The 14,567-nt window shown below is 42.9% G+C and overlaps 1 protein-coding gene across 2 annotated transcripts in view; it reads left to right on the top strand.

Annotated features, from left to right (window-relative positions):
- tenm2a (teneurin transmembrane protein 2a) overlaps positions 1-14,567 on the top strand; it is a 245,280-nt gene that overhangs the window by 194,885 nt on the left and 35,828 nt on the right. For both annotated transcript variants that reach the window (XM_053505760.1, XM_053505761.1), the window contains exons 6-8: positions 9,629-9,754; positions 12,671-12,876; positions 13,228-13,423. In XM_053505760.1, the coding sequence (XP_053361735.1) occupies positions 9,629-9,754; positions 12,671-12,876; positions 13,228-13,423 (528 nt within the window). The remainder of the gene's footprint in view (positions 1-9,628; positions 9,755-12,670; positions 12,877-13,227; positions 13,424-14,567) is intronic.

Raw genomic sequence — 14,567 nt, 5'->3', positions numbered from 1 at the left:
GGTATGTGTGAGAAGTTTGTTTGTGTATATAACAAATTGTAGTATTGACCCCATGACTAGAATGTCATGAAAATAGAGGGAGGGAAACATTAGCATATGGTGCATATGAAACAGGAAGCATATGTTGCGTATAGTGTGTAGTGTGTGTGTGTTTCAATATCAGTGGCTAAGCGGGTCACTATTAACAGATGCAGCAGGGCAAGAGGAGTCAAGGGCGAAATAACAGGAGGGACATAACGGGCCAGGGAACGATGATGATAGTGTACTCAAATTACATCTCTCTGTCCCTAAAGGACTAGGAAGGATGCAACCATTTGCTGCTCTCTCTCTCTCTCTCTCTCTCTCGTGTCAGATTTGACTCATGTGTCTAGTAATACATATGGTGATCCAAGGTTGCCAGGTTCTGTATATCAGCTTTAGGTGATGATGTTCCGGCTGACCTATGTGTGTCGGCTTCACGTCCCCTTTTACACATCCTTCATGTCACCTTTATTTTTCTGCAACAAAACCAAAGAGTGTCATCTCTGAAGGGAAGCTTTTTGATCTCCCCCCCCTCCCTCCCCCTCTCCATCATTGACTTATTGGTGGCTTCCGTCAGATCAAGGGCCCGTGCGAACCTCCCAGTCCCTCTAAAGTCCCGGCTAAAATTACCTCGGTGGCTCTTTGTAAAGAATTAATGAGTCTTTCAGAAGCCGTTACATTGATTTCTGGCACACCGTGCCAATCCCTTAATAGTCAGTCATGAAATTTAGCCTCTTCTGGTCCGGTGATGTTTCCAATCAATCATGCTTGGCGGGCTGGGTCTGGATTTGTTCATCGTCCGTGTTTGCATGCATCAGTTGTTCTGCTTTGTTTGTCTGCCTCCCTGTCAGTCTGTCTGTCTGTCTATATCCAAGTTTGTGTGCATGTTGCAACATTGTGCAAGATTGATAGCGGTTATGTTCAAATAACCAGCAGCAGATATTATATCTACTCCAGTGATCTGCACACACTTCAGGTTGCACTTTTTCTTCCCCCCGTTAACAAAACAACTGTCAAAAGACATTTTCCTCCAGCGTCAGTAAATGTGTGTGTAACTAGTGAGAGCAGCAGACACACTAAGAGCACCATGGCGTTCACCGCAAAGCGGGCTGAGACCGATAAACCGTTAGATCCGCATTCGTCACACACACAGCCTCAGACTTTAAAAACAGTTTGAAAGTGTTAATTAGGATCCACGCAAGTTCACACGCGCACGCACACAAATAGAAGTGAGGCAACGTACTTTCAGGCGTTTTCAATACTATCGATACTACACACTGTTCAGTCGAACTGAATTTTATTCATATACCACTGTTAAGAGAGCGGCGTTACCGAATCCAGATCCGTAATGAGGAATCTAGAGATGCTCCTGGCAGGGGGAAAAAACCAAGAGAAAAAGATACCAGACTCACAAGGGAGAGTCGTCTCTTCTAGACGACACTGGAGAGCGGGATTATTAATCATTAAAGCATACAGGAATAAAAGAGTAAAGGCGTAAATGAGCACGGTTTTCACACATACCTGGGTATTGAGAATTGAATGGAGACTTAATTCATAGAACTCCTTTATAATTTAAGTCCAAGGGCAGCTATAGAAGGAATTAATCAACATGTATTATATGAAATATAGATTTAGGCAGAACAATTTAAATAGTTTTACTTTTAAAAAAAATGAAGCATGCAATTTGTCGATATGGAGATCGTTGTAGAGAAGGTTCTGCATTGCTAATCTCATTACAGGGTCTGAAGACGCATGGATATTGATGCAGTTCGACAGAAGAAAGTGTTCCTGTTATTCCTTTTTATTCCAATTTGTCCGATCCCGTGTTTCGTTTTCAGTTGTGAGTGTAACGTACAGTAAGTAAGCCGTTTTTTGTTTAAAAAAAGAAAGAAAGAAAGAAGTGTACACAGATATCCTATATTTTTTTCCTAGATGAATGCTAAGCAAAAATAATTGCTGCTGTTATAGTAAATTGAGAGAGAGTGTTCTTTATGCCTTCGCCTGTGATTCGGAGCGGGTGACGAGCGAGCGAGCGAGAAAGAGAGAGAGAGAGAGAGAGAGCGATGAGCTTGGGCCTGATAATAAAGGCAGACGGTGCGGATGCTGCTGTCTGACTGTAGCATTGATCTAGCTCAGGATTTCAGCTGCCTCTCATTTCCTGTCACTAATGTGAATAGATGAGCCATGAGGCGGACACACACACACACACACACACACAATGTAATATAGACCCTACTCACTGTCTCTCAATCTAAGCTGGAAATAAGGTGTGTGTGCGTTTCAGAGACCAATCAACTTGCAATGATAGACAGCAATAGAAACGACTTCTCTGAGCTAACAGAATCTCTCTCTTACACAAACACACACACACACGTACACACACACACACACACACACGCATGTACTCGTTTTCGGTGTGTAAAATATGTGACATGTTCTTATCAGAGCAGGAGAAAGTCATGCGTGTGATTCATCAGCAGCATCCATGCATGCGGGTGTTGCTAACAGAGTCAAAGGACAATTGCTCTAACCTTTGAATTACAGTCAATGAGGTTTTGGTTTCATCATTAGGCTGCGCTCGTCCCTGGAGGCGCACGAGGAGAGTGTGTGTTACGGCTGGAGCTCTGATGGGTTAGGATGCTACTGATTGCTTCTCTCATTAACTGTGCATTTGAAGCTGCTCTTCTCCCTAGGGGCACTGACCAGGACTTGTATGCGCTCACACACACACACACACACACACACACACACACTCACACACACTCAGACTCAAATACACAGTACCCTTGGGTCTTTCCCAAGCTTTGTAAGAACCAAACTTCAAAGCTCTATGACTAGGCTCTTCATTTATGATAAATCTGCTTCTAGTGTTGCCCTTTTTCATACACACAAACACTCCCCCCCACACACACACACACAAACACGCACACACAGATCCACTCATCGAAACAAGCTGTTCCCGTCCGCACTTTGTCCTCTGCGTCCGGTAGCTTCAGATGAACCACCTCCGTCTCAGGCATTCAGCTTCCCGAAGCCTTTATCGCAGTGTGACGAACACCATGCAGCTCCAACGTTAGCTCTCAGTTTGTCGGTTTAGGGGGATGCTAATAACCGCCGAAGCAGGACCGTTTGTTTGCGCCTCTTTGGGACGCAGAGAGAGAGAGAGAGCGAGAGCACTTGATTAAACGTGGGTCCTTTGTGTAAAAGGCAAAGGATTAAACGAGCAATTTCATTTTTCGCGTGCCAGGATTCGTAAACCCGGTTGCGTGCGCTATCCGGTGAGCCCCAGCTTACATTTATTGGCCTAATTGAGGTCAGACTTGTTAATTTAGTGGTAAATTAGAACAGTTAATATGCATATATTAGGAAGGCCAAGGGAGTTTGTAAAAATAAGGTAAGGGAAAATTACCTTTTAAGCACTACGAAGGTCTTTTTTTCCGCTCCAATTACGCTACTGTATGAGCGCGATTCGGCGGAGAGAGAAGACCGAGGACGGATGGGATGTCCTGGTTTCCGCGATAGCGAAGAACGACCCAATGCTGTCCTTCATCTGTGGCGTGCGCACACACGCGCGCACACACACACACACACACATCCTAGTCAAACAGATTTTTTTTCTCCCACTCACACACCTACACTCCATAGGCAGATCGTTTGCTGCACAGAATGCTTACTTACAGAAATAGAGACACATAAGACGACAAACACAAAATAGGACCCGCGGAGCTCGATATGTGTGCACGCACACACAAAAAGGAAAGCAATTACACACCCCTTTTTTTTCCCTTTCTCCTTCTCTTACACACACACACACACACACACACGCATGCACAATGCACTCGAATTTTTGCGGAAGCATGCTGAGTGTACCACAGGTGTAGAAGTGAAAACCTGTCAGTGTGTTCTCTGTGTCAGACAGCTTGAGACAGAGATGATGTGTTTTATGAATAATGGATATGTATGCATATAGCAAATGCTTGCCTAAACTCGTATTTCCATCTCCTTTCTCCTGGGACGTGAGCACAGATTTTATATATATATATATTTTTTTGTTGTTGTAATGACATGATATGCATGCTCATGTTCAACACATATGACAGGGAGCTAAATCTAGTGACAAATCTGTCAGTGTACTGTATGTGTATGTGTGTGTGTGTGTGTGTGTGCGTGTATGAGCGGATATGAGTGCAGGTTGAAGCAGCTGGCGATGCTTTGCAGGTTTGCGAATGTCTCTGTTCCTGTGTTATTATCTATCATTTATTTTTCTGTTAATAGTATTAATATAAGCGGGAATATTTTTCATTATAAATCTGTATAATACAGAGAGAAAGAGACAGAGACAAAGACGTCTGCTCAATTGAAGACAACAGGGTGCATGGGAGGGATGCCAGAAGTTATTTGAAAAACTTGTCCAATATTTCCTAGGTGTAATGGTGTCTCAGGAGGGAGCGTTGCCTCCTCACAGCTCCAGGGCTCGATCTGGAGCTGGAGCTTCACATGGTTGTGTGTGGGTTTCCTCCAGGGTTTCCAGTTTCCTCCCACCTCCTGAAAACATGCCTGTAGGTGAACTGGCTATTCTAAATCGCCCCTAGACACTACATGACTGTGTGTGTGTGTGTGTGTGTGTGTGTGTGTGTGTATTCCCGTCTTATGCCTGTTCTGTTCCCAGAATAGTCTGAAGTCATGCGTCCTCGCGTCTGCAGTTCCCAACAGCCGAATATCTCACACTGCCTCGTGTGGATAAAAAGAGATCGGATGAACATGTCATTCCTGGCATACTTTATTTTCCCCACATTTAAATCATGGGATCTTAGTGTTAATTAGTTGTAATCGTTTAATTAATTTATTGATTTAATGACACAATTCCAATTGTAATTGTAATAAGGAGTCCCTGATTCCGTGATGAATCTTAAATAGTGTTGTACATGTGCAGTACTGTATGTATATTATAGTCAATTATACTACATATTTAAGGAACAGAATCATTTTTGAATTTTGGATTCAGCGAAATCCTCCTTAAAATACTGAATCTTTTACCTTCGTGATAACGTTCTTGTGGTTTTTATTGATTTAAAAAATCTATTCAGACTCATTAGAATTCAGATGCACAGCAGTACGAGTTTAAGTTTTCAGTAAATGTAAGCAGTGAATTTCCAAATCCCAGTTTGTGGAGAGTCTGGGTTTCATCTCACCGTAGCGTTTATCCCGGACACGTCGCGTTTAACTCTCCGAAATGCATCCAGCTGGTGTTGGTTGAGTAGAAGAGCCTCCTGACGGTTTTCAGCCTGTGCACGTGTATGTGTGTGGCAGAGTGCGAGGCCAGCGTTGGCTCCCTGTCTTATTATTTTTAGCTCGGGCTCAGTGTGGAGTTGGACCCTGAGATCCTCGAGCACACGATTTTTCTCTCATCAGCACAGAAACAGACCGACAGCAGCACTGGACACGGGCATATGGGCCTGTTCCACCGTGCGCCGCCAGCCACCTGGGTGTGTTTGCGTTTTCGTGGCTACATGGTCTGGACATAGGGGTCTAACTGGTGATGACAGGTGCAGTTCAATCACATATGGGCCTTTCCTCAGCACTCAGTATGCACATACAGTATTCTCTCTCTCTCTCCGTTTTTCGCTCTCTCTCTACCGCTGACACACACAAATATATCTTACCCTTTTTCCTAAAGGACAACAGCCCTCTCCAGGAAGAAACCCACATTGTCATTTTTTGTGTATTAAAACCACATAATACCAAAACAACTTTCTCTCTCTATCGCTTTTCCACATCGATCTCTCTCTTCCTTTCTCTCTCTCTCACTCTCTCTCACTCACTCTCTCTCTGACCAGTGTAACCTTGCGAAAAAGACTGCCAGATTGCTATCCATCCAACCAGTCTTTGTCTTTCTGGAACACTCCAGATGCAAACACCTGCCATGGCAATGTCATAAGGCAATGCGGCCAAGAGACACACACACACACACACACACGCTTGCAGAGCATGGCATATCCATTTCTCCCTCTCTCATCCTTGATGGCGAGTGTGCTCGGTAAACCGCAGGATTCGGCTCTAAGTCAACACTCGTAAAGTCTTCCATCTGCTGCTGTATCATCTAACACACACACAAACACACATGCACTATACACACTGAATTATACATGAGGATTACATACAATGTGCAACTTATTCATTTCTAAAACGGATGCATTTTATAGTTAAGGTGTTCGGTGTGTGATGTTTAGGTAGCATCGATTTATCTGAAAATGTTACTTAGTTTGTGTATCTGCGCGCGCTCGCATTTAGGCACGACACAAAGGTGCCTTAAACTATCTTTACCTCACTTTCTATTTTTCTCTTCATCATTTTCACTGATTTTCACCAATTGCCTGTTGCATTCCAGCGTGCCTTCGACTCAACATTGCCATCTACTGACACCGCAAGGGTGGGTGCGCACACTCGCACGCGCTCACATATACACACAAATATATGTGAGAGAGAGGGAGAAAGAAAGAGAGAGCGAGACGAAGCGTCTAAGCTGCAGTTAATCCGTCTGTGTCTGGTCTCTCCGTGCCGCCACAGATGCTGCTCAATGTGTATTACTGATTCATTTCCTAATTCATCACCTAATTATATAATATCCATTTAACTTATACCTTCAGCGAAGGAAAAAAAAAAAAAGAGCATCGTAATGGAGTGATACAAGAAGAGGGAGGAAGGAGGGTGAGACAAAGAGAGGAAAAGTGAAATGAGAGACAGAACAAGAGAGAAGAGAGAAGCAGAAAGCCAGTGCAGTATGTATATCTGCAGACTGTCTATGTGTGTCAGCTCTTTCCCTCAGCTCAGAGTGACAGAGAGGGGGGCCCTGTTCTCTCCGAGGCACAGACAGAGGGGAGATGGAATTTGACAAGAGAGAAAATTGATTTTCTGGGATGAGATTTAGGTGTGATAGGCAAGCAGAATGAAGGTGAGCAAAGGGGCGGGAGTCATTAACACACAGCCCGCTATCCACGCCATCACTGCGGGGGGAAGACGAGGCAGGAGCACGGATGTGTGTGTGCGTACGTACGCGGATCTGTGCGCGTGAAAGGAAACGACTAAGTGAGCAAATGGATGGAAAAAGATTCACGAGGACACAATTTAATCTTCCACCTTATTGTACTGACCCCTAGAACGAAGTATTCTGCAGATATTTGTCAGTGTAAACCTCATGTGGCCCATGTGGCTGGCTTGCCGGAGAAACCCCTCTTTTTCTATCGGACATCACCCTTTACATGATACGTCTCAGGGATTCTTTTTTTTTTTTGAGTCACTTGCTTTTTACTGTAATTGTTGTCAGCAGTAAAGAAGTTCGAGATGCTGAAGGACATTTTCTCAGTAGAAAGTCTGCTTTAATTAAGCAGGAGAGCTGGCGACAGAAATTCAGACCAAAGAGCCACAATAAGCCTGGCGGTGTGTCGACTTTTCATGGCGCTTTGGTACATTTAAAGAAGTTAGCTTTGTCTTTCCGTGCCTTTCTGCTAAACTTCCTTGGCAGCAGTTGAAAGAAGAAGCTGAGAAGATGCCGAGCCGCTGACTGAACTCGGGCCTCAAACGAATCAAATGGCTTCAGAGTGAGTAATGACGGGAAGGGAAGAAAGAGAAACTGCCTACTTTTTCACCCGTCGCTTACTGCACGCTCAAAATGGTGTCAGCTCGTACACAGAAAAAGGTGTCTTCAAGTTTCTTGTTGCGTGAGGAAGTCTATTTTTATCTCTCATCTTTTAGGTGCTTTGTTTCTTTTTAGCTTTGGTTGTTGTTTTGCTCTTCCCTCTCTCCTTCTCTCTTTCTCTCCCCCTCGCTGCCTCCCACCGGTCCCTGATTTTATCCACAAAAAAAAAAGGAAAAAAAAGAGCATTGAGGCATTTTGTGAAAAGTGCCAATTACTGTCTATTTTCCCAACATCTGCAAGCGGAAAATAATACAGAGTGGAGAGTCATAATTGTCATTCTCCTTACAAAGACAGATTTGCAAAGATTTCTAAATGGCTGAGGATTAGATGTTAGAGATAGCTTCCACCACTGATCAAGCCACAGGTGCCAACTTCACCACCTCAGAAAAAGGGATATTTAACCTTGGGATTCTCTTATTCATCCCTCAATCCATCCATCCATCCATTCATGTATTTTCTATACTGCCTAGCCTGGGTAGGGTCATGGGGCTCAAGCACACACACACACACACTTTTGGCAATTTAGAAATGCCAATCAACATGTCTTTGGGGGGGGAAACCCATATTAACCAGAGGAATCCAACCAAGCATGCAACATGCAAACTAAACACACACACACACACACACACACACAGATTAGAGAAGAGACTCAGCTCTCAACTCTGGAGGTGTAAGGCGACCACTAAACACTGTATATTTACACACATTTATTAACATTGATTATCATTTATATACCAATGGAACTGGTGACAGGATCATGGGCACTCAAGGCTCACCCACAGGGATAAGTGGTCAGCCAGTTCAGTTCTGTACGTTCCCACCAAAAAGCCAAAGTAGGACAAATTGCCAAGAAAAAGATCAATGCTGGCCACGAAAGAAAGACACCAGACCACACAGTGTACCACAGCACCAAGGCCACTGATCCGACTTCCAAACACCTCAGATATAAATCCAATCAAGCCCCATGAGCAAACAAAGGAGCCTCTGCCAGCATCCTGGTGCCAGACACCATAGCACACACTTTTGTGAATTTCTATGGATGAGACCCAAAACCTAGGTGGTTAAAATGTCAGTGTTTTTAATGTTATGGCTAATTAGTATATATAGTGCTTAGGACATAGGACTATTGTGAACAGGTCATGGGTTCAAGCCATAGTATCACCAAGCTGCCACTGTTGGGCCCTTTGAGCAGGAACCTTAACCCTGAACAGTAGATACAGCGTGCATAACATTTTAAAAAGGAAGTAAATTTTGTTTAGTGGTCAATCATATGACTGATGGGAAAGAATTCGTTGGGGAAAAAATGAAAGAAATATTCAAAATTTTTGCAAAACCAGTTATAACATTAAAGCTGTTCTTGCATATTATTGTTTCCTGTGCTGAGAAAATTGGAATTGGGCGAGAGATAGTTAGCACCTGTGATTAAGTCTAAACAGAGACTAAAGCACTCCCATTAGTCTCACTAAATGTGGAATCAAAAGTTTCTGTCAAGAAGTCATTCAACCATCGCATGTGTTTGTCATGCCATCTCTGTTGAGATCTGATTTGCATCCCTCAAGATATTAATCTGTGCACTTCATGACGCTTTCTATTCTTCATTTACACCTTCCATGCTTTTAAAAGAAATGCTCACCCTGAGCTATTGGTGTAGAGCAGGCGTATAGAACTCATATCCTGGAAAGTAGCAGTCCTAGAGAGAGTTCTAACACAGACCTTGAGAGCTGTGTAAATTAGCATGTGGGCTAAATCAAGTGTGTTAAATTGGGTAGTAAGAAAGCTAACCTCTGCAGTGCAGCAACCCTCCAGGACCAGAGTCTGACACCCCTGGGGTAGGCGTTTTGTCCTCCACTCTGTTTTCACTTACACTATTCCTTTTCTTCTTTTGCTCTGTTGTCTCTCTCATACTTGCAGCTTTAAACCTGTTGGGGTTGACCTGGCAACTGAAGCCCGTGGAAGCTCCCGTGCTGAGCCATGGCTTGGGCACAGCAGGCATGCCTGGCACCAATGATGATACCACAGGGCCCTCTGGAGGCAGAGGTAAGCGGCACAGTCTCTGGAGCGGCAGGACTGTAGTCTAAACACTGAGTGAGATAGAATTTAGATAGGAATGAATGGCACAGAGGTAAGGGCCACAGCGTAGCATCACTGGTTAACGATTTCTGCTCTTACACAGACTGACCCGCACAGCATTTCGGTGAAACTACTGAGAAATCTCTCTTCTTCCTTTCTCAGTCACTTCTTCTCACATTCGAAGCCGCATAATCCTTCATCCAACTTATCCGCAAGTGCCTTCAGACGTTTAGTTCATTTAGCTGCAGCTCTGGTACTTGTCTCAGATTGTGTGAGAAGAATAAAAGCATGTTGAGATCATCTCACACTCTTTACATCAGTTCAGAATCTCTTTTAAGTCTTTTATAAAATACCTCCAGATCTTGACAGACATCTCACATTAAAGCGTATAGTGTTGCTCTAGCATTAAGTCAAACAGACACTCACTCACCTTGAGCTCTACAATCGCACCCCAGTGTTGCAGCCCCTTTCTCTTTCTCTCTCTCTCTCTCTCTCTCTCTCTCTCTCTCTCTCTCAGCTCAACAATCACACAAACTTTCTGGCACAACACATTTTCCCTCTTCTAAACAGTTTTTCCTCCAATCACAATCTTCAAGCGCTTAACTTCATAGTGGTGTCGAGCATGAATCTCTATATTTCTGGCCCCCTCTCTCCATTCAGTTTTAAATTCATCCTCTCTCTCTCTCTCTCTCTCTCTCCCCCCACACACTGCTATCCGAGCGAGTGTGTGATGAGTTGGAAGTGCTCTCCTCTCTGATTAAAGTGTGGGCTGGAAAAAATGCACTCCATTTCAAGAGCTCCAAATCTCCACCTTTCAACATGGTTGCATCAGGCCTACTCACACACCTGCACATGTGCACTTTATGAATATGCATTTCAGGCATTTCTTTATTTCTCCGCTCTCTGATTGATCTTATCTGTTTAACGATGCCTTTCTTCTCCTCTAGGCTGCATACTCCTCTATGCTACAGTATGTTTCTCTGTATTTCATTATATCACTGTGGCTTTTCATGTTTCTCTTCCTTCAAGGTAATCAGTGTGATCTGCTTTTCTTCGGTTCTTTTCTAACCAACTTTTATGTCTGTTCTAAGATAACTCATATATGTTATTTGCCTTCGTCCTAACTAAAGAATACTTTCCTGTAAGCAATGGAGCCGGACTTTTTGTCTCAGCGCAGTGCCACCAAGCTATCCCTGAGGAGTCTCCTTCTTCCTGACCCTCTTTTTTTTTTCCTCCCGCCGTTGCTCCATTTCTTGCCCTGCTCTCTTCTGCCCTGTATTAATGAGCAGTGGCTCACTCCACTCGTGATAGCCACTTTTTTCCTGATTGTGTTTTCATTGTTCTTTATTCCTTTGCCATTTTTCACAGCTTTGCTCTGTCAGACCAGTGGTCTCCTGCGTCGAACTGACCTGATTACAGCAGGACTGTGTGTGTACTGTATGTGTGTGTGTGTGTGTGTTCTCCTTCATACAAAAGCCAAAGAGAGAGTAAGAGTCGGCTACATCCATTTACACTCAACCATCACTGAGAGCGAAAGAAGTGAGACAGAAAGTGAGAGGGAAAGAGAGAGAGAGAGAGAGAGAGAGAGAGCACATGAGCATTTTCCATTAAATCAGAAGTGGATAACAGCATGTGTCATTAGGGGGGTAAACAGGGACTGTGTTTTGTTGATGTGCACTACAGGCCTCAGGCTGGAGAATATACACGCTCTTATCATGTTGGAGCGCTCTTTAAAGTTTGATGGAGTCTCTGAGGAGATGGACAAGAGTGAGAGAGAAGGCCTGAGAGGCAGAGTGAGCTGCCATGGTGTGTCATTTCCCATTTCCTGGTTTTCCTGCGTGAAGCTGCTATTAGAGGAGGGGGGATTTTCAAGGCCAATGCACACATCCTTTACGGATTCATCTACAAACTGATACATGTTCTTGCCTTTCTTTACCTCGCAGATGGAAAGAGGGCAAAGGAGTCTGTCAATCAAAAACAAATCAGACTTGTGTACAAATCAGAAGTGTGTATAAGTACATTACCATAGATCTCGGGCGGCGTACAGTAAGTGCTCTGCTCTGCACACCGATTATAAAGTTTTTCACCCGGGCCGTGTGTAATGTTATAATGTAATTTAAAGAAATCTTGACCAAAGTTTCATTCCGTGCAAAGATGCATTTCACTGATATGACTCATATGAAACTTCTGCAGTCCCAATGATCTAAATCCTATCTTTTAAGATTATGGTTGATTTAGTACAAAGTGAACAATTGTTTTAGCCATGTGGAGCCATTTTAATGGTTAGCCATACACAGCTGTGTTGTGAGTAGGGGCGGTTATTGGCTGTTTACACATGCACGTTTCCACGTTACGGCAGTTGCCTGTGAGGGCCATTAAAACATGAAGCATAGTGTGTTTTAGGTATTTTTAACTATTAAAATTGATTACCATTTTACATAATTGATGCTTGAAATGCACAGGAAATCATCCTGTCAAAAATATCAGTGACTAGAATCTATGATCTCATCAATACTGCATGCATGCAACCTCCATTATCTTCTGTACCATTAAACAACATATATGTTCTACAAACTTTAAAAAAGAGCAAGTGGTAAAATATTTAACATGTAACCTAGTGTATGTGAATTATCTCTTTAAATAAAAGAAGAAATAAACCCTTTCCTTTTATTTTCTTCAACTCAAGTCAAACTTAACAGTTTGTTTTACTCTGTACAGTAAGGTGGTTCCTCTAAGACCCACAGACGTGGGAAAAAGTGCTTACATTGCTTTATTTCTGGGAGAAATAGAGAACGCAAAATTGTTGTTGTTGTTGTTATTTTTCATTCTTCTCCAATAAAAGAGGTGAAAGAGGTTCATTTTATTCAATTCTGTGTGTCTCAGGGACTGGTACATTTCGAAACAGCAGCATAGATACAGGAAATCTGGATGTGGGCAGGCGGGTGACCCAGGAAGTACCACCAGGTGTGTTCTGGAGATCACTGCTTCATCTCAGTCAGCCCCAGTTTCTAAAATTCAACATTTCCCTGGGAAAAGATGCGCTTTTCGGGGTTTATATTCGCAAAGGCCTGCCCCCATCACACGCACAGGTAATCGTAATTATAATATTAATTATAGTTTATAATAAATAAATAGGTCATATTTATTGTACTTGCTTGCATAACTCTCACTGTTTAAATACCATTGTTTTTTTCTGTAATTTTCTTTATATGCATCAGTTTTCATGTACTGTATATAGTGGCTCAGGGAGGTCACACTCCTGCCAGTCATAGTGTCTCATTTACAAAATGTTTCCATAGACAGGATTATTTTTTTTAGTGGATTTAATGTAGGCGTCAGCATTGATTTTATCACCCTAAGCACTATACAGCACTCGTATATATCCAAGGATCTCAACTGTTCTTTTCTCTCTCGCTCTCCTTCTGTGTCTCTCCCTGTAGTATGACTATATGGAGTGCTTGGATGGGAAGGAGAAATGGAGCGTGGTGGAGTCTCCTCGAGAGCGACGCAGCATCCAGACAGTGGTCCTGAACGAAGCCGTGTTCGTGCAGTATCTGGATCCAGGCACATGGCACCTGGCCTTTTACAACGATGGCAAGGAGAAAGAGTCTGTGTCCTTTAGCACAGCTATATTAGGTCAGTCAGCCTCTCGCACTCACATCCACTCATGCACAGTCACTCCCTCTCAGCGCCTTTATCTCCCACTGGCTCGATAAATTCACTCAGAATTGTTTTCCACTTTCATGTGGAAAGTGCCGAGAGGTTTGAAGAGTAGAAGAGGAAAAGTAAAGCAGTTGAGGGGTTGGTGCTTCTCTGATTCTTTTTTTTGTTTTTCCCACCTTTCTCACAGGTGTTTAAAGATGCAAAGATCGGCATGGACAGGATGCTACAATGCAGCTAGCAATCTCGAAAACAGCTGTTTGAGTTTATTGACGTATTTATATCGCAGCATCTCCCGAATTAATTATTTAATTTATATTATAATAACATGAAAACGATTACACGTTTTATCAATTAAAGCATGACACGAAATGTCTACAAGATGGTTCTTGCTATCACTTCCTCAGTGCTTCTGAAAGTAAAAAGGCCTCAGAGGGTCTGTGAAGCATTCCCAAGGGTGTCTGTGATTTTCTTATGAATAATGTTAGTGTGAACCTCATGAGTGCCGTGAATATAATTTTTAAATATTCACAAAAAGCACAACAGCACCAGTAAATATCCAGAAAATGATTGTACACATTTGAGCCGGTCCTTTCCTCTCCCACAGAACAGCCAGTGTTATTGCAGAAAAACTCACTGCTGGTCACATTGTAAAGGTATCAGGACTCTCAGCACATCACAACCTGCTAGCATCCTGGTGTCAGACACCACATCACATCCCCAGAGGTCTTGCGAAGTCATGAGCTTCCGGCGGTACAAGAGGAACCTATACAATATTGATTGACTGATTGATATAATTCTGTACATGGAATTCATACTATTTCTCTGTTTCAAAATCCCTGATTTACGATTATAATCAGTTGTTGTTTCCCCAGCCTCTCACCAGACAAAAGTTATTCAGTCAATAAGATACAAAAAAAGTAGCGATCTAAATGATAGAATAAAGCCCTCTTGTCAGACATCACTCACCCATCAGGATTAAACAGAATTCACAGAGAGATGTGATTAATTAGATCTCAGACAACTGAGGTACTGAATGTCTTGTGTTTTGAGTGCAGTCTTGGCCCTTTTTCATCATTAATACCAGATAATATAAAGCATTTAAATAAATTAAATACTT

This window comes from Clarias gariepinus, chromosome 10 (assembly GCF_024256425.1).
Source record: "Clarias gariepinus isolate MV-2021 ecotype Netherlands chromosome 10, CGAR_prim_01v2, whole genome shotgun sequence".
Lineage (NCBI taxonomy): Eukaryota > Metazoa > Chordata > Actinopteri > Siluriformes > Clariidae > Clarias > Clarias gariepinus.
The sequence above is the reverse complement of the archived record's forward strand: the minus strand, read 5'-3'. Positions and strand labels throughout refer to the sequence as shown.